Source organism: Ostrea edulis, chromosome 7, assembly GCF_947568905.1.
Source record: "Ostrea edulis chromosome 7, xbOstEdul1.1, whole genome shotgun sequence".
In the NCBI taxonomy this organism is placed as follows: Eukaryota; Metazoa; Mollusca; class Bivalvia; order Ostreida; family Ostreidae; genus Ostrea; species Ostrea edulis.
In genome coordinates this window covers 51,731,251-51,751,052 of record NC_079170.1, presented here as the reverse complement: position 1 = coordinate 51,751,052, position 19,802 = coordinate 51,731,251, and the positions used below count along the sequence as shown (strand labels likewise).

The 19,802-nt window shown below is 34.7% G+C and overlaps 1 protein-coding gene across 8 annotated transcripts in view; it reads left to right on the top strand.

Moving 5' to 3' along the window:
• The window catches only part of LOC125654800 (uncharacterized), a 54,329-nt gene extending 38,681 nt beyond the window's left edge, over positions 1–15,648 (top strand). For all 8 annotated transcript variants that reach the window (XM_056144698.1, XM_048884885.2, XM_048884886.2 and 5 more), the window contains 5 exons: positions 7,784–8,062; positions 12,241–12,384; positions 12,557–12,730; positions 12,916–13,139; positions 13,262–15,648. In XM_056144698.1, coding sequence (XP_056000673.1) covers positions 7,784–8,062; positions 12,241–12,384; positions 12,557–12,730; positions 12,916–13,139; positions 13,262–13,907 — 1,467 coding nt within the window. In that variant the 3' untranslated portion in view covers positions 13,908–15,648. The remainder of the gene's footprint in view (positions 1–7,783; positions 8,063–12,240; positions 12,385–12,556; positions 12,731–12,915; positions 13,140–13,261) is intronic.
• The last annotated feature ends 4,154 nt before the right edge of the window (positions 15,649–19,802 follow it).

Genomic DNA, 19,802 nt, shown 5'->3' with positions numbered 1-19,802 from the left:
AGTATATCAAATTAGCAATGAAAACATACTCATACCAAGACTACTTCTCGAACTCTCACGAAATATAGTTCTCGTGAACTTATAGTGATTTACAGCAACGAAAAGAAAAATCGTGTACCTCATTTAGATTGATTTATATTCGTGAAATGAATAAGAGATTGAGTAAGAGATTGGAGCACATACAATGTGTAAAGACAAAGCGGTCCGTACTTACAGCTATTGTTTGTGTGTAATGTGTTTGATTATTGTCAAAACGTAGTGACATTGTATTTTCTCTTAGAACGTCTTTACATGTAACTGTGTCATTTAGAAACAAATGTAGTAAATCTCCCAAGATACCTCTCTGATCACGTGTCAGTTAGAAACAAATGTAGTAAATCTCCCAAGATACCTCTCTGATCACGTGTCAGTTAGAAACAAATGTAGTAAATCTCCCAAGGTACCTCTCTGATCACTGTCAGTTAGAAACAAATCTCTGATCACGTGTCAGTTAGAAACAAATGTAGTAAATCTCCCAAGGTACCTCTCTGATCACGTGTCAGTTAGAAACAAATGTAGTAAATCTCCCAAGGTACCTCTCTGATCACTTGTCAGTTAGAAACAAATGTAGTAAATCTCCCAAGATACCTCTCTGATCACGTGTCAGTTAGAAACAAATGTAGTAAATCTCCCAAGGTACCTCTCTGATCACGTGTCAGTTAGAAACAAATGTAGTAAATCTCCCAAGGTACCTCTCTGATCACGAGTGAAATGAACGATATGTAATCTTTTGATATAAAACAACTATGTCAGCAGACAGATCTAAATGTCGTTTTGAACTTCAAATGAAAATAGTAATTGGAGAGCTAACCGTCATACATTGTCACCAAGTTAATTCATGTGTAAAGAGTGTAATAAAGTTTACTGTATTAAATATATAAAATGAAGCATTTAAGAACCACTCTTCAAATCTCCGAGTAGTTTGAAGCATGAATAGTGATTTCTGGTTTTTGTACGCAGAAATTGTAGAACGTTGACTTAAGGGGTGAAAATATAGGATGTAAAAAGCGTACTATAGTCTTCACCAATCACAGATCGGAGATCTGCAACTACTATATTATATGGCTAAACCACATTTCCGTTGTTCTATATTGATATTTCATCCTTTTCCTTGTCAAGTTTAGAAACAAGCGTTATTTGGGACTGTTATCAATGAATGCATGCGATATCACAGTTACAGACGCTTTTCAACGTTCAACCAGTTGCATCGATCCTCGCCAGTGAAATGTTTCAAATGAATAATGCTATTTATTGGTCCTCAAATGTAAATCAGGATCGATATATGACACGGGCTAATTGATACTTTTAATAGATAAAATATCGAAACCGGCAATCAGAGCTTACAAAAGATAGCTAGTCCGCCATCTTTGTTTACAGCTGGAGTGCAATAACGTTAACTTGTACCCGGAACGTTTCGTTGCGGATCCTATTATTTTATGAAAAGTTGGCATTAAATAATTGATCAGGTATTGAACGCTGACATTGTCTAGAATTTAAGAACGTTTTATCACTAAACATCATAAACTATAGGCCTACATGTATTGTAAATACGATGACTTCTAATTTGTAAAGTAGAGATATTCTACACATACCGCAATTGTAGTCAGAAATGAAAGTTGTCAATGAAACTTAACATACGTCACACAAAACACTGGTGTGTCAATTGATGGTGGACATTGTGAAAAGGGTTTCATTGACAACTTATATGTATAAACACGGACGTTTAACAACAGTGTATCTTTATTTTAGCCTGGTAGATAAGGCCGCCTGTGCCTGTTTTAACACAGTCTTACCCAAAGTGTTGGGCTGATTGTAACTGATCTTGCTAGTGTCAGTCTGGTATGGTGTGTCACAACGTTTACAGAATGGATTTCTGTGATTAAAAAGCCATTTAAGTGTCATATCTTTATTTTCATTTTACTGGCCCGATTTATAAATCCAAACACTTCTTTGAACACATGCTAAATCAATATTGAATGTATGATATTATACTGCAGCATTTAAAATGCTCGAGAAAGGTATATATCAATTCATTAATAGTCAATGATTAAATAAGTGTCGTAAAATGTGCATATATATTGATAATACTTGTATCCACTAATGTATCACAATGTGTAGTTAGAAAGTCTTTCGTGCATGTATTATTGACCAACATATGGTTAATTCGCCCGTACAGATTTTAAACATGCATGATATTGCAAACACCCGCCAGTCTATTGACAAAGCCGATGTAAAACACTACTTGTGAGAAGTGATATGTATGAAGTGAACATTCTGTATTAACAAAGCTCCCAATTATACGCATGTTCTTGTTCAAACTAGCTTTGCTTTCTGGGGGCCTAGGTAAATTATACCACATCACACAAACGAAGAGTCGGGGGGAGTTCAAACCAGGGCACTAAATTCACCTCACACCCATGTTTAAATGTATCGGATTCATATCTGAGAAAATGTCGAAAATAGAAACCTTTTCTTTTATAAGCTCAAAAACATTTTGCTCTAATCATGGATATTGAAATGCAAGTGTGGATGATGACATTGTCTTTTCAGTGAATAAGACCTTGATTGTTTGTTTGGAAATTCTCTACAATATTTGGATTGGTCTGTAACCTTCACGCAGATTAGCACGTCTCACCTAAACATATTCTTTTTTAACGATGTAGTCGCGCCGAAGTTTAATCCAATGTATTATGTTTAATGTAAACAATTAAAAACGATTAAAATTTGCTGAATGTATAAAAACTATTTACTTCAGATAAACATCATATCTTTTTTTCTTTCCTGGGGTTTGTGTCTTAAATGTTATTGAAGTATAAAGTCTCAGACGGAGTGGGGGTTATATAAAGATGAACTTTCTTTATTGAATTGATGAAATCCTTTGCAGGTTTTTTCGACTATGTTTTTGTTACTATCATTGACTCTGATTCTTCTGGACTGAAACAAAATTCTCTATTTCAATGAAACTTCACGACCTGGTCATTTCTTCGGAGTTTATTTAGTTAGACAATGCGAATCCTCCGTATCAGATCTGGGTTTGACTTTGATTTTTAATAGTGAATTCCTAGTATGTTTACTTAGAACTGTTTACCTAATCTCTCATTTGGTCTGGTAGCAAGAGAGATTGAGAAGCCCATTGTTTTGGCCCCCTCGACTGCCCATGGAACAGTAGGACGGGTAATACTCATATCGTGGTTGTCAAATGACTCTGTTAACGTTCATACCAAGTTTTACAGAGGAATGTTTATGAAGTGATTGATCATATCTTACACTTGGTATCCATTATAATTCTCATCGATGAAGAATACACATTTTCTGTCGGCTTTGTGCCCTAATCCACTAATATTGCAGGAACCCCATGTGGCCCTTGTGTCATACTAGGTAGCACAAAAATCACACTAACCTCACTACCCAAGAAGCTTTGGTCGAGATTCCGTAATCACGTTAGCGTGTTTTGTACTTAATCTGCTGTTCTTAATGTCTTGAGTGTTATTATTCACCTATTTAAGTAGTCGGACTTCATTTAATTTACCGGTGTAAAAGGAATCACAGGTGCCGATCATTAGACGTTTGTTTTGATTGTAAAAAAATATGTGTAGGGAACAATATATTTTATCCAAATAGTTTTGTTGAATTGATTATTTTTTTTTCAATAATACACAACAAAATCAATATGCAGTGATCTCTAGATATCTTTGCCCGTTAAATTTGATTTTAAATTGATTTTTATTGATATGTCCATAGGAAGGGTATTATCCATTAAAATGCTTTTTTTATATTTGATACTTTAAAAGCTTATCTGGAATTGTAACTGAATTTAATTACACAATATGCAGTTAACCGACTTACAGAATTAATAAAGACATAAACAAAAGCTATGGTGATTTACGGTTGTTCATATTAATAATAAAAAAAATCTTGACTACAGCATAATGACGAGCGAAAAACAAAACCACCGATGAATCCGTATCTTGCATGCTATCTGAATTATTTATGTGTGCGAGTACCCAGTTGTTACACATGCACATTCTAAATCGTAAGGAAATAATTGAATTTGCACTATTTTGTAAAGTGCAATATACTTCAATCCTATTATTCGTGAAAGGATTCAAAGCCCTGTGGCCAGTACTGAATCAGTTTTTGCGGTGTATCCCGTTACATTCAATATTAATCCGCCAGATATTAGGGATAGGGTAAATGTAATGAACGTGCATGCTTAATGAGGTCAAATGTTTGCTTAACTAGTGAATAACTCCTTATTGAACTTGTTTTTCATCATACATTTTTTCATCATACATTTCAGAGTGTAGTTAATGTTCTCATTTTTAAACGTTATTTTCAGTAGAATATAGTCTCTGTAGAGTGTATTTTTCATTAAATATAAATTTCCCTCAAACCTTCGCATTGTTTTGTTGACAATTCACCAATTACCTGGATATAAATACGTAATCTGTAAAAGCTGGGTGTTTCTGCGTTGGTCGTCTCGTCTTTGAAGATAGAATACGTAAACAACGAAATGACGTTACACATATAAGCTCTTTATGTAAGGCTTTTTTGTACAGTTAAAACGTTAAATCTCTAATTTCAATATATTAGTATGTGTAGTACAGATATATTGTAAGAAAGCCTGTTGTATTCTAATGTAGAATGCTTCATTTAGGGCATACACCGTACATGTTTGAGAAGGAAGAAAACATCATGTGTTTTATAAAATTTTCTTCACCTGTTTTATATCTGGACAGTTTTAGAGTGCTCCTGGGATAAGCTTGACTGTGTAGTCCTCTATAATGTATGTGAGTCTTTTTGAAGTTTGCCAATGTAACTTGGGTCGTTCATAAGCTTCTAAGACATCATAGACCTCAATTCATAATTGATTAAGTTCAGATACTACTGATGCAACGATCCGTGTATATTGTTTTCCGCTCTAATTATTTACATTCAGTACGTCTTGACATCTCTCGCAATGTCTTCAGTGTTCTTTGATAACAGTTAATTAAACTACATCGATATCGCACATTCACTGGCTACTTAACACGAAACTGTTGCATAAACTTTTCTTCTTGGCTTTGCCAGGTGATACAAGATCACGTTTCATTGCGTATACAAAAAAGAGAAGGAAAAAAAAATCCAAAGTTCGAATTGGTCTGTGAATTTTAAAATAAAGATTGGGTGTTTAAGTTAAACGTTAGATATGAGAAGGAATGCATATGTCTTCTGTCGTTTACATTAAATTCGAAGATTGAGAAATAATTGTCATAAGAATACATGTATATGGTGATAGTTAGAGTCTATGTCTATCTTTCTTTTAATGATTCCAAAAACTGTTTGATTTGCTGTTGCTTTCAATTTTGATCTTCGAGTCCAGGTTCATATATTCACTCAAATCATAGAAATGATAGGCACAAAAAGGCATGTTCATTGATGTTTGAAAGAACAATTATAATTGTGGAAACACTTCAGGTTTTGTTGCAATGACTGTTCGATGTATGGGGATTTTATTGCTTTAGAAACGCAATGTTAGCTTCGGATGACAGTCTAGACCACTGCACCTGATGATTGCACTTTTAAAACGGTTCAAAGAATCCTCTACGGAGAATATAGATTGTCGTTTTGTGTGACAAGACTTGCAACTTTCAAATATCTCAGATATTCTGTGTAATCTTCAGGATGTTCTTTCTTCGCTCTGTGTGCACTATAAGTGCCAGAAACACACTCACGAAATTAGAACACACTCATTTTTAATTTTTTTTTTGCGGCAAATCAATCGAATTATCACCTAATGCCTTGTTTAGAATGTGACGCGATACCTTTCATTTCTGCATTAGTTTTCTCTTATTTACGCCAATATTGATTTACATGCGTTATTGAATTCCGGAATACATGTAATCGTTTAGTTAAATATTTGATAGTATATATACTCAAAATGTTTAAACTTAGTCACACCAATACTGACCCGAAGCTATAACAATTGCTTAATTCGCTAAAAAACACTACACAAGGAGTCTCATTTTCCTTTAATAAGTTATAAAAACATTCTGACACACTCTTTCACATTTTATCATAAGGCTGAAAAAACTTGGTTTTTAAGTAGCCTTCTTTAGACTGGAGTGCTGGTCAGGTGTGATGCCTTTGACAGCAATCAAACTGTCACACATTCTTTTGCAATGGGTAATTGGACAAATAAAAAAACCGCCGCTCTGACAGCAATACATATCTAAGCAAAATACCCCTTAAGACCTTAAAAAGTTTGAAAAACACGTACATATCATGTGTAATCAGAATAAGAATGGAATTTTGTAAGTTTTGGACATTTATTGGTTCAACACAAAGACATCATGGGAAAGCATTCTATATTCAAATGCTCTGCTTTCTATAGACACTGTCTTATTTGCGAAGCAAAAGGAGTGACAGTACATGTACATACACATATATGTCACCTTAGTAATTCACTCGATGTGTAACCTGCAGTGTTTGATGAGCAGCAGAAAATCAGTCCTAAGACGGAGGATGTAATGCGATACATTGACTTCTTTACTGTTGTCCAGTCCAGAGTGTAGCTGTGAACGTGAATTGGTTTATGTCTGTAGTCCTTAAAACAAAAACCAAAGCAGAGAGTGGGTAGAAAATCAAAAGCTTAATTAATGAATTGATCTTCGTTTAAATTCCTCTTATGCACTTATTTAATTCGCATTATTAAACATTAATATACTCACCACCCACTTTCCTACTTCCAACCATCCTCAACATCCTGAAATTTAAAGTAAAAGAAAATGCTGATTATCTGAAATTTACAAATTCCGGAACGTGTAGATTATAGGAATTAGTTAACTTAACACTCTTTTAATACGGGAAGTATGCATCTTGATGATACGTTTTTTATGAATATATAATGTACATGTAATAAGTGAAAAATGCATTATTTCACAATATTGCAATGACTAGATTTAAGATCACTATATTTTGACACAGTAACGTCTTTCTTTACGGTCTGTAAATGATATAGTTGATGTTTTTACATGTGCTTTACTCTTACAAAATGAACTTGAATGCATGTGCTTTTCTCCGATTTCACTCGTTAAGTCCCAGACACCTCTACGGAATACGCAAATTTGACAAACTTTCTTTTGCTAGATAAAAGATCAAGTATGAAGGTTCGCGATGGAAATGAATTTTGAATATATATATGTATTAAGCTAATATTTTCCACTGTTATCGCAATACACATTTGGCCCTTCGGTATTGTTTTCTTTCACCTCTTACTCACAAAGACGGTATTAGCCAAGGATTTTCTATTGTCTGTAAAAGAAGCCTTAAGAGAATTATTGTCGGGCAGGACCTCATAAACGCTTCGCTGATTTGAAACGAACGACTGGAACTTTATAGAACTTGAAAGTAGGAAAAGTTTTTCAGTCTTACAATGTAATTAAAAGCGTGTGCACCTACAATGGTCGAGACAGTGACGAAGCGCTCATAAAATGGCTACAATTCCCGTGGATCTTTAATTAAAGATTGCAAATGAGCTTGTGATTTTAAGGTGAAATAGAACTGGATTTTGTCCTTTTAATGGTTCTTGTTTATATAGACTAAATAGACCACATTTTATCTTGAAGATTGTGTTTATCAGTCTACAACTGATTACAATGGGGGAAGACTTTGAGCAAATTATGAAAAGAAAACAAATGGATACACTCAGATGTCACTAGCAGCACTAACAGGTGTCCTATACATTTGTCTTGTCATCTTTCAGGAACTTCTGCGACTAGATAGGGAGTTTATAAAAGAAATTCGCCAACTAATCCAGAGGAATGCCATCACAAGAAAGGATCTAGAGACCCAAATAGTGGCACATATGAAGAAGACTGGGAACGTTAGGGTGAAAGCGATCTCAGTTGGTCCCGCACCCTTGAAACACACCCGCAGTCTGAATGATGCAGTTGGTGACACCCGTGCTGAATCTTCTGCTAACAGCAGCAGTAGCCGACGAAGTGAGCCGGATATGCGCAGATGGAAACATGACTTAGACGAGGTGAGTATCAGATGAAAATTAATTGAAAGCTGACGGGAACAATCATTCTTGACAATGTCTAAACTCTAAAAGAGGAATCTAAATAGTTACGAAACCATGTATTACCTAATAAAACACATTGAGATGACAGGGGGAAAACAATCTCATGATATATACTGCCAGAAAACTAAAGCCAAGTTAAGACTATAATGAGATAAGTTTTATCCTTGGAATGTTTCTTTGTGAGAAAGTGAAGAGATTTAGCTTTCCTTGCTTTGGTATAACTGTCAATTTAAGTCTTTTTGTGATTACAATGCAGGATTAAATATGACATTTGTTGACTAACGTTATCCTTAGTCTTTCTGAAGAGTCACGAAAGAGTTATCATTTACATCGATACTTTAACAAATGTTCAATGTTTACTCAGATTTCTTTTCTAAGCTAAATGTGAACTTTATTTGACAATTGTATTTCATCTAAAAATAGATCGAGGTTATGCTCCCTCAGACTTTTTCTGTATTCCTTTTATAGGTCTTATTAAATACTTAATCATTTCAATATGAGCATTAAATCCTGGTTAAATTCTGAGTTGCAATTCATAACGGCTAAATCTCCTTCAAAATTGAGTAATTTTTAAAATGAAGAATCTTTTTTTACTGTTTCATCATGGATGAAATATATAAGGATAATTTGATATAAGCATTGACATATATTCCATTAACAGGAAGATCCTGTTTAATAAAGTTTCATATAACATTCTTTGAGAGAGAGATAACGAGACAGGGGACTACCTAATGCTTATATTCTTTTGTCAAACTGAATGACACATGACTTTTCCTCTTCAAAAGGATGAAGACTCTGGTACAATATTGCCAAAAAATATTACAAAGAGGTATATTATAAATCACTAAATAAATGTTTTTAAGATTGCTTCCCCACGGCGAAAATAATGATAAAGTGCTACATCTTCGCCTAGCAAAGCTAGTTGCAATATGTATTTGAAGTGCTTCGATCATAAATAAGAGCAAATCGTATCCATTAAATCGTCGTCATTGCCTCATTGAAATGTCTACATTGCAACGGAAACAAAAGTACAAGTAACATTAAGCAACTTTCAAATAGTAATGCTATATAATTATGAATGTAATGAGCGACACCAAATGCGTAAACATACACATGTATAATGTCTCGATTGAAGTTCGAATATAAGACTGGCCACGTTATACACTGTAATTGTATATCCAGTCACGAGAAAGATGTTGAAGCCTCGTTTTCTAATCGTTAATAGCATTATCTTTCAATTGCCACGACGAATAACAGTAGAAGAAAAAAACGAACAAAGAGAAATTAAGGATATTTGAAGACATTGGATTTGAATAATTAACTGAAATCACCAGACTTTCCTATAATAAGCTTATTTCTATGAACTGTTTAACCTACTCTCTCCTGGTTGTTTATGGATTAAGTCCCCTAGCCTCAGACGGGTTGCTCTATATAACCCATGGAAACGAAATAGTTGAACCCTCTCCAAATTTATATCACAAGTACTTTAGATTTATAAGATTTAAAATCGAATTAAGACACAACATGTGTTTGATTCCCCTAGTTAATTCTTCCATTGTTTCACCCGACGAAAATGTAAGTGAGCTCATGTACACTGAGAGTAGTTGTAAGGGGATACTCATTGCATATCTCCCGATTTTCTTATTGAAACATAAATAACAGCAAATCAATCAAATTTGATATTTATGCCAAATATTAAACACAAACCAATGTATTTGATCCTTGTAAATATCATTGTGACGTCACAATAGGTTTCCAGTTTCTTCGATAATTAATTATTGTTGAAATTACCATTCATACACTTGGAACCCAATCTCGATGCAAGGCACACAAAAGCTCTAAATGCTACAGTGTTTTACCCCCAGGCGACTTATACGGAACAAAGACTAGAAAGTATATGAATGTAATTCGTAAAATCTGATAGCAGTACGTTTAAAATAAACTATATTGTTTAAAGATCACATAACTCGCAGGCTTTGTATAGTGTTGTACTGTAAGGACAATCGTATATTTCAAACAAGGATTTATGTGTTGAAATACCTTTTCCACACTATAATTATTGAAAAAAGTATCGTGTTTTCAGTTTACTGTAGATACACATACAGTCCTGAAAAACACCAAATGGCTCGACTTGTAAAGTACAATTCACCAGCGTTACATTTCGCTGATAATTTCGTTGATAATTTCGTTTCATCATAAAAGCTCAGACATCAAAAGTCATGCAGAAAAATAAGAATACGTATCCCAAAACGCTTTGTTTAAATCCAAGACTGAGGCAGCGCTAGTGGAGGAGAAGTGGATGAATAGAGTAAAACATTCTACATTGTCTTCTTTGGGATTTTTTCAAAGAAAGTATTTAGCTATAGTAGCATGGGTAACTCGTATTTGTTTGTATCAGGCTGTTATAGAAATATCAGAGTATCTGCTTCCATTATACAGAACAGAGTTTGATTTATCCATAAATAAGTTTTAAGACAAAAAATTAATAAATCGCAACATTAATTTCAGGGTTCAATAACATTCTGATGTACACTGAGCGTGTTTTGATTACCATTTAGGTTAGCAAACAAGTCTATGTAAGTTGTAAACCTGATCTGTGGAAATCATGTAAAATTCATCAATATTAATGATCCTTCAGACATTTTTGTCTGGAGCAGGGTAAAGGAAATGGATCCATGAAATGAGGTTTTTTTTCACACGCGACGAATTTAACGATTACTAACCAATCCCCCACACCTATACCTCCAGTGTGATTCGTAGATTGTTTAAATGTAACGAATTAGTGGAGCAAGTTTTTTATTGTTGACGCAAAGAGCTAGAAATTCTTTAAATGAGTTTTATGGACCTAGATCATTGTTAAAACGCCTTGGGTCCTTCTAGTGCATGCAACCAACGTATCGCTTATCACGAAAGTGTGGGGTATAGGATAGGTATATTTTTACTCCTGGGGATAGAGTCCTTTAACAGGTGACAACTTGACCCATGATTTCGTTCCGGTGTCGGGTTGATAGTTCATCGACTCGTGAAACCAATCGCAGTGTATATAAAAAGTGAACGGTGATATATATTTTGTGAATTGACATCGTAGGCTTATAGGGATTTAAACTCGTGAAAGATGATGTTAACAGTTCGCCCCGTCGATTACCATGTAAGTTTTATTTTACTTATTAAATGTTTAAAGGAAAAACATTAATCTTTACTTAGTACATTTGTGAAAAATACCTAAACGTTACAATGTGCATGCAGATAATTTTGGATACATGAAGAGTAATGATGACACAGAATGCTACATTTTGTTCGACTGTTATGCACATACAAAAAAAAGTACATGTACTTTCATCGTGGCAAAAATTTCAAAAGAGACAGATATAATATCTCAATCGTTATCAGAATTTGCAATTAATCTTTATATTATCACGACCTAATTAAGTGATAAAGTGCAGGCATATCAGGAATTAAGATAAAGGAAATGGAAATTGTTCATTGCACTAATTAATTAAGTGCCTTTTAGAATAATTGTAGCTGCGCGTAGTTTACCTCAACTGACAAGTCCAGACCGTCTGTTGTGTCCTAGAACGCAATGCCTAAATAATTCTGAAGCATTTCAATTATGAATTTTTCAATTACAGACCTGAGAGCAGCCATTTAAGGATTAGTTAAATGGTATATTTATTCAGAATATGCAGTTTTATCACCCAAAGCCATTAATTCTGCTTCATTAATTTTATCATGAGATGTTTTGAAGACTTGTCTGCAGGAAGAAATCGTTGTGACGTCACTAGACTTACAGCAATTGTTGTTACTAGACAGAAGTTTGATCGACTTGAAAATGTTTGAAATTTCACTCTCGAGAAAAAAGACCCGTTAGCTTTCAAGTGAAGGATTTAAATGTACAATTAAGAACACACAAATCTAAATGCATTAATATGATAAGTGACATCCTTCGCTTATCAGACAGTGCTTAGTTGTATGACTCGATGAAATAGCAAGAGTTAACAGCGGTTACACGGAACGGGACACTGTATTTCTATGTTCACTATCTATATAGTGTCATCGCGATTTCTAGGGCACTGGAGATACATTTTTAGGGCATCTGGTTTTCACTTGCTTCTTAACCAGACAAATGACTATTTCAGAGTACACGACAGAATGGTTTACTAAACCAGAGAGTGATGACCGGAAAGAGACGAGCAGGGGCCCCACAAATGACAGGTTTAGCACCAATGGAACCGTTGTCAGAAGGAGCTGAAGAACATCATATGCTTACAAGAGTGGAAGAGGTATATTTTGAAGAAAATAAGTAAAACCCATATTAAAGATGTATAATAGTAATTCATTTCACTTGAAAACCAGAAATATATCAATGGAGTAATGCTTATCTATACTTATAAAAAACGTGTACTTAAATGGTCTTAAAACGTAAAGTAACCCTTTGAAAACTTCCACATTCAGATTGAGGGTAAGAGTAGCGTAAAGAGTCGGCCAGACAGTGGAATAGCTGTCAGCATGTCCTCCGGAAGTTACTCCAGCTACTCCAGTTCCGAGGCCACAAAAGAACCGGAAACAGATGACATCGACGAAGCTTGCCTTACGGAAACACCTGAGATGATTGACCGAGTGGAGAAGGTAATCTAGATGTATTCTGTTACAGTACAAGAGTAACTCTCATTCTGATATCTGATATTAGCTAAATGTATTCTGTTACAGTACAGGAGTAACTCTCATTCTGATATTAGCTAAATAGTTTACAATTTGTTTTGATTCACATTTATGTAATGGGATTTCTCATTTAACGACTTCTTTTTTAAAAGGTCAAACCCGAAAGTCATAGTGACGTAAAGAGCCTTGTTGCTGCCATTACCAAAGGTCTTATGACACAACAACTAAAGGCACATGCCTTGTACTGCTGGCTAACAAGTCTCGACTTATGTAAGCCACCAAAAGGGAAACATAAGTCCATAGCGCCAGCTACAAAAGTCAAAATGTTAGCTGAGAAGAAGATGTCGTATGCACAGCTGTATCAGGAGCTTTGCAAGTAAGTTAGAATAAATTCTGATAAACAACCGACAGTTTATCTACTGTATAGTATTCTACTAACATAATCCATTTTATTATGAAAGAAAGTATTTCATCCTTTTATAAAATATTAATCTGCAGGGCGGCAGGGATAAAATGCGAGAAAGTCGATGGATATGTGAAAAGTCAAGACTATTTACCAGGAAACACTGTCCAGTCATCCAAATTTCAGCACACATGGTGTGCTGTTCAGCTAGATGGCCACTTTCGATTAGTCGACCCACAGTATGGAGCCAGGCGTGACAAAGAGAATAAACATGAAAGATTCTATATGGACCACTACTTCATGACCTCGCCTGATAATTTCTTGCTCTCGCATTATCCTAAGGAAAAGAGGTGGCTTCTGATGAATCAGACATATTCAATTGAAGGATTTGAGTCAATGGTGAAAACGTGGCCCGCCATGTTTCACTTTAATATCCGTCCATTAAGCATGAAGTCTGTGATTCGGACTTACGATGGCAAACTAAGCATTACTGTTTTACTCAGAAACGTAGCTGTGAATCCGTCCCTAGAGTATGCTGGTCCGGGGCCAGAACTTGATGCTTATAGTCTAAAAGAGAACATTATTGAAGAAATTAGAGATGTTGAAAACGCTGAAACCTTCCACATAACTTTGCCACAAGAAGGAAACTATTATTTTACGTTAGATGCCCATGTTCTGGAAGACGAAATTGATGTGCCAGTATTTCAGTGTAGAATTGAATATGTTGACGAACTGCTATAATTTTGCCATATTATTTAATCCAACATTTAAATTCACTAAATATGAACTTGAAAATCAAACGATTGAAAGCGTACGACTATATAAGTGCTATTGTGATCCCCATTTGAATGAATATGATATCATCTTCCAATGGAATGTCTTTCTGAAAGACTGTTATACAATTGATATATTTTGATATGCCCTAGGCATTGGTTGTTAAGGACGTACCGATGTAGTGTGACTGTTACTATCATATACCATTATCAGTATTTATTTTCATCCATTTATATCGCTGTAAGTTTGAACTACAGGTTACAAACGTTCTAGTATAGTGAAAGTACACTAGTCTACCGATTCTCTCATGTAATATTACTTTTCACGACCAGAATGTAGTTGCCCAGGAAGTACTACCATTTTGTTGTTCTCGAAGATAAGCTAGATTTGCTAGATATGCTTAACATCTTACTAAAGGTTTGTATGATATACTAGTGTAAAACTTGTACGGTACCAATTTTGATGCACCAGATGCTAGATATCATTTAGAGGACAACGTTGATTCTGATTTTCTGAAGTTCAAACTATGTGCGAATTGTTATCATCGGAATGGAAGTTTTTTGTTAGAAATGCATATTTGGTGCCATGCAATATTTGTTAAGTTTTTTCCTACGTGTGTGTATGTATATAGTTGTTTTTTCCCGAAATCTGGAACAGGGACGGGTTGAATATTATTTTGTCTAAAATAATTAGCATCTTTACCACCACAGTATTTGAATATGTAAAATAAACAACGTCTTGAGTGCTCTTGAAGACAATCTACAGTCAATTTTATTGGTAGGTAGTAAAGTGAGTGTGATTTTTGAGTAGTGCTCTCTTACCAGCTACCTATTGACTGTACATTGTTTTCTCTATTTAGTGTGTACCTTTCGATAAATTCATAACAATGTATTTCGTGTGACTTTCGTTTCTTTGTAGATGATAGCCGTAACAAAAATTGTAATACAATACACATCTTGTTTTTTTTTTTTTTTTTTGTAAAAAAAACAACAAAAAACTTTAAAAAACCAAAAAAAAAATTTTTGAATAAAACACACATTTTGTATGGTTTGCCAAATGCATATGTGTTTCGAAATCTACTTTCCAGACACAAAGCCCTGTCTACTGCATTGTTACATCGTTTGAAAGTAATGTTATAGGGGTTAACAAACTCTTATTAAAATGTTTAGGCGTGAGATGAAAGTATACTAGTTAATTTAAAGAGTGAATGAGAACGTAAAACAGGCGATTAAGGTTTATTATTCTGCAATGCAAATGTATACGTGAATAAGAGTTTGTGATGGAACATAATCCTTTTTTTATAATTGAACATCTAAACTTACCTTATTACTACGTAGATCTGTCATTTGAAAAGGTGTTTTTGTGAAAAGGTGAAAATTGGTATAATTGTTTTTGTATTAAGGAGAGCCGATTGTTCGACTAGGCGGGGTGTTCATGTGCTTGAAGAGTAGACTGATCATATACCTCATGCAGCTTATGGTTATGTGTTACATTGTGAAGTAAAAAATCACGTGATTCATTTTGGTTAAACATTGTTGTTTCTGTTGATGCATTTAAGAATGATTTTTCTAACGAATAGTTTATATATTTACTTCAATATCGTCCATTCTCTGTTGAGCTGTGATAAACTTTGATTTTACAATTCATTGTATATATGAAGTATCATAAAATTGTTGCCTCAATAAACATATTTTGTCATAAAAGTGAATTGAGTATGTTTATTAAAAAAAACTACTTGTGGAGTAGTTTCAATGCACTGGCTTCTTACAACTTAACACTTGAAGAAAAAAGATGATACACAAATCTTTAATATGAACTTCACATGCATCTAACAATAATATACTTTATGCTCTCGATTTTCATAATGATATAAAATACTGTTCAAAGAAACTGCTGTTCTCAGTCCCGCAGCTTTGTTATTTTTCTTGACAGCGGTTAAATATACTTCAATTTAAAGTATATTTGTAGACGCCATCATAGTAACATGTAAATGTCGTCATGTAGTTTTCATAGTTTCGGAAGATTTGTCCACAATGAGGGAATTCTATTATCCAAAACACAAGATTTCAAATTCTATGAATCAAAAGCTTTTCAAAGATAATTTTACATAAAATGACATCTTTTATCAAATGCATGTTAAATGACGTAATCGTCAGGACGTTCAGCTGTATTTTGATAAAAAAGAAAGTAAGCTGTAAACGGTGTTTTCTTGCTGGAGTTTAATGGCTTTGTTACCGTTGTGGCAAAACAATAAATTGGAAACATTTGCCAAAACAACTCATTGTTCAGATAAATAAACCTTAAATCGTTAAAACCAGCTAATGCGTTTATACGGTGTATCTGTCACTGAAATGAAAATCATGGACAGGAGCCAATAAAAGCCAAAAACTTCAAAGTCTTTTCTCATTTCCATTGTTGTGACGAACGTTCTCCGATATAATAAAATTAGTTATACTTTGTTGCCATAAATATGTAACTAAGTATGCAAATAATGATTTTAGAGAGAACATGTTGTGAAGTCCCATAGAGAAAAAAAAAATGGCATGTACCTTGTAAGAAATCGTAATAAGTAATTATGTAAAACCTTATGTTATTCAAAACCTTAACTGATATATGGCTTGTTTTATCACTGAAGGGATTTAAAATCTTTCTAGATTAAATAGGCATTATCAACTCGTTCAAATTGAGAGAGTACAGTGTATACTGTACCTGTCTAGATGATATTTTCTTCATACATTTGACATCAATGAACGACGGCTCAGTAATTGTGATGGGGTAAATGCATTATGAAACGACTATTCCCCGAGCAGATGGTGTAGTTCTTACGGGTTTTTTTCAAATACATTGTATAATTGTTTTTATAATGTCTTTTTCCAACTTGAGATATTTTCGCCATATTCTGGCCCTTCTCAATGCATTTGATAAGGAAGTAGCTCAAAATCAATAAAATTGATGATTTTACATTGCTTTTTGTTCACTGTCAGTTTGGGTATAATAGCCTCATCAGGTGACTCTTGTTTTGTACTATTGGTTAAATAAAGTATATGAAAAAGATAAAGGTAACGAACAGTGATAAATCTTTTAACTTTTACAAAAATACAAAATATGGAATAGAGCAAACACGGACTACTGTAAATACTAGAGGTGGGATCAAGTCCCAAAGGACTAGTAAGCATCCCCAGTTGACCGACCACAACCGCCATGACTTAGCTCGATATATTGACCAGGTAAACGGAGTAATCGGTAGTTAAAATCAAAATGTAAAGAACGGTCTAACATTTTGATGAAACACGCCCGATCACATTTGACCTATTGAAAGGTTGTATCTGTAAATTAGATAATTATATATAACAATGAGAATTTGTAAAATGCTGGCGTTAAACAAGACGGTTGAAATCCCTGTAACATCAAAAGGTGAAGATAACAATTTCATAACTCCTATAAGATATACAAAATTAAGTGTTGGGCAAACACGGACCCCTGGTCATACCAGAGGTGGGATCAGCTGCCAAGGAGGGGGGATAAGTATCCCCTGTCGACCGGTCACACCCCCATGAACCCTATATCTTTGCCCAGTTAAACGGAGGGATCCGTTGTCAAAGAACAACGTAACAAATGGCAGAAACACGTCAGATAGCATTTGACCCAATGACAGGTCGTATCGGCAAACAAGATAGTTATAACGACGAAAAAATTTGAGAAATGTTGACTTTAAACGACACTGTTGAAACCCCTATAACATCAACTTGTTTGTCAGTAGCCTGTCTCAATTTAAAAACTGATATTACGTGATCTAACAACCATTTATTTGTCAGTAAGTTGCCTCGGTTTAAAAACTCATCATACGCATAACTTTCTTTCGCGTATCGAATTAATTGAAAGATATACATGTATAAACCATGTGCAGAATATTGCTATATAAATGCAGGAAGTTGACGATGAAGAAGCTGAAATTATCCCGTTTTATCCTGTTTTGTATTTTTGTTAAAATGAAAACTATGTGAAGTTTATGAAAAATTATTGTTCATACAACTAGATAAAAGAAACAAGAGGCCCATGGGCCACATCGCTCCCCGAGTCACCTTGGCTCATATTTAAAGATTTTTCCTATACGCATGTAAAACTTTCATCCCTATTGTGACCCCAAACTACTCCCGGGGGCCATGGTTTTTTCAAAATGGAATCTGGACTAGGTCAGGAAGCTTTGTGAATGTAAACTTTTCTGGCCAAGTGATTTTTCTTCAGAAGATTTTTAATGATTTTCCCTATATATTTGTATGTAAAAATGTATCCCCTATTGTCGCCTCATCTTACCCCCGGGAGCCATAATTTTAACAAACTTAAATCTGCACTAAGTCAGGAAGCTTTCATATAAATTTCAACTTTCCTGGCCTAGTAGTTTTACTGACTCAGTGGTTTTTGAGAAGATTTTTAAACATTTTCCCTATATATTTGTATGTAAAACTTTGATCCCTTTTGTGGCCCCATCATACCCCCGGGGGCCATGATTTGAACAAAGTTGAATCTGCATTATCTCAGGAAGCTTTCATGTTAATCTCAGCTTTTTTTTGGCTCAGTGGTTCTTGAGAAGAAGATTTTTAAATAACCCCACCGTATTTTTGCATTTTTGTGATTACATGTACCTCTTCTTTGAAAGGGACATGACCCTTCATTTGAACAAACTTGAAAGCCCTTCACCCAAGGATGCTTTTGGCCAAGTTTAGTTGAAATTGGCCCAGTGGTTCTGGAGAAGAAGTCGCAAATGTAAAACGTTTACAGACAGACGGACAGACGACGGACAACAGGCGATCAGAAAAGCTCACCTGAGCTTTCAGCTCAGGTGAGCTAAAAACTCTAAAATTACATGTAATTAACAACCCCTGATATTCAGTTCTTGAACTATCCCCTCCAGAAGTTCATTCCATATAATATAACCTGCAGAATCACACGATTCAGAGACAGTGAACAGACGAGGGACAATTTCGGATTTCTGGTTGATGCGATTCACATCTGTTGAATACATGGGCACGAAGTTCTACACATCTTTTATCCGCTTAAGCTTCTATTAGAAGAACATGTGGTATTTAGAGTTTTCACATGAATTTATTGATACTGTAATGCAAAATTTCCTTTCGTAAACTCTACCATCCTCTTACATACATGTACGATTCCATTCCCTCATATAAAAGGCAAGCATATGGAAGGCGAAGATAACGAACAGTGATCAATCTAATAACTCCTATAAGCAATACAAAATAGAGAGTTAGGCAAAGACGGACCTCTGGATATACCAGAGGTGGGATAAGGTGTCTAGGAGGGTAGGCATCCCCTGTCGACATGTAGCATTGTTGCAGTAAGTAACTACCAGTCATACTCTCTCGGTTTTGAACGCATTTTTAATATATAAGTTATACAATTTGTATTTTACAGAAATCTGAAATTTAATACCCCGACAGTCTAAGTTTTCGTGTGTCTGATGATTATTTCCTTGAGGTATACAATGCTTTCTCTATTCACTAAATGGCGAAGGCAGCAGTGTTTATATGAACATTGAACAATATAACACAGTATATCTTTCAAAATGTAAAGAATACAAAATTCAGAGAACAAACACGGACCCCTGGACATACCAGAAGTGAAATAAGGTGTGGAGGAGTCGTAAATTTCCCCTGTCGACCGGCCACATCCAACATGAGGCCTATATCTTGATCGGGAAACAGAGTAATCCGTAGTCAGAATCAGTGTATAAAGAACGGCTTAACAATTTGTATGAAACATGTCAGACAGCATTCGACCCAGTGAATAGGTTGTATTTGTAAATTAGATCGTTATAACGACCATAAAACGTGCGAAATTCTGACT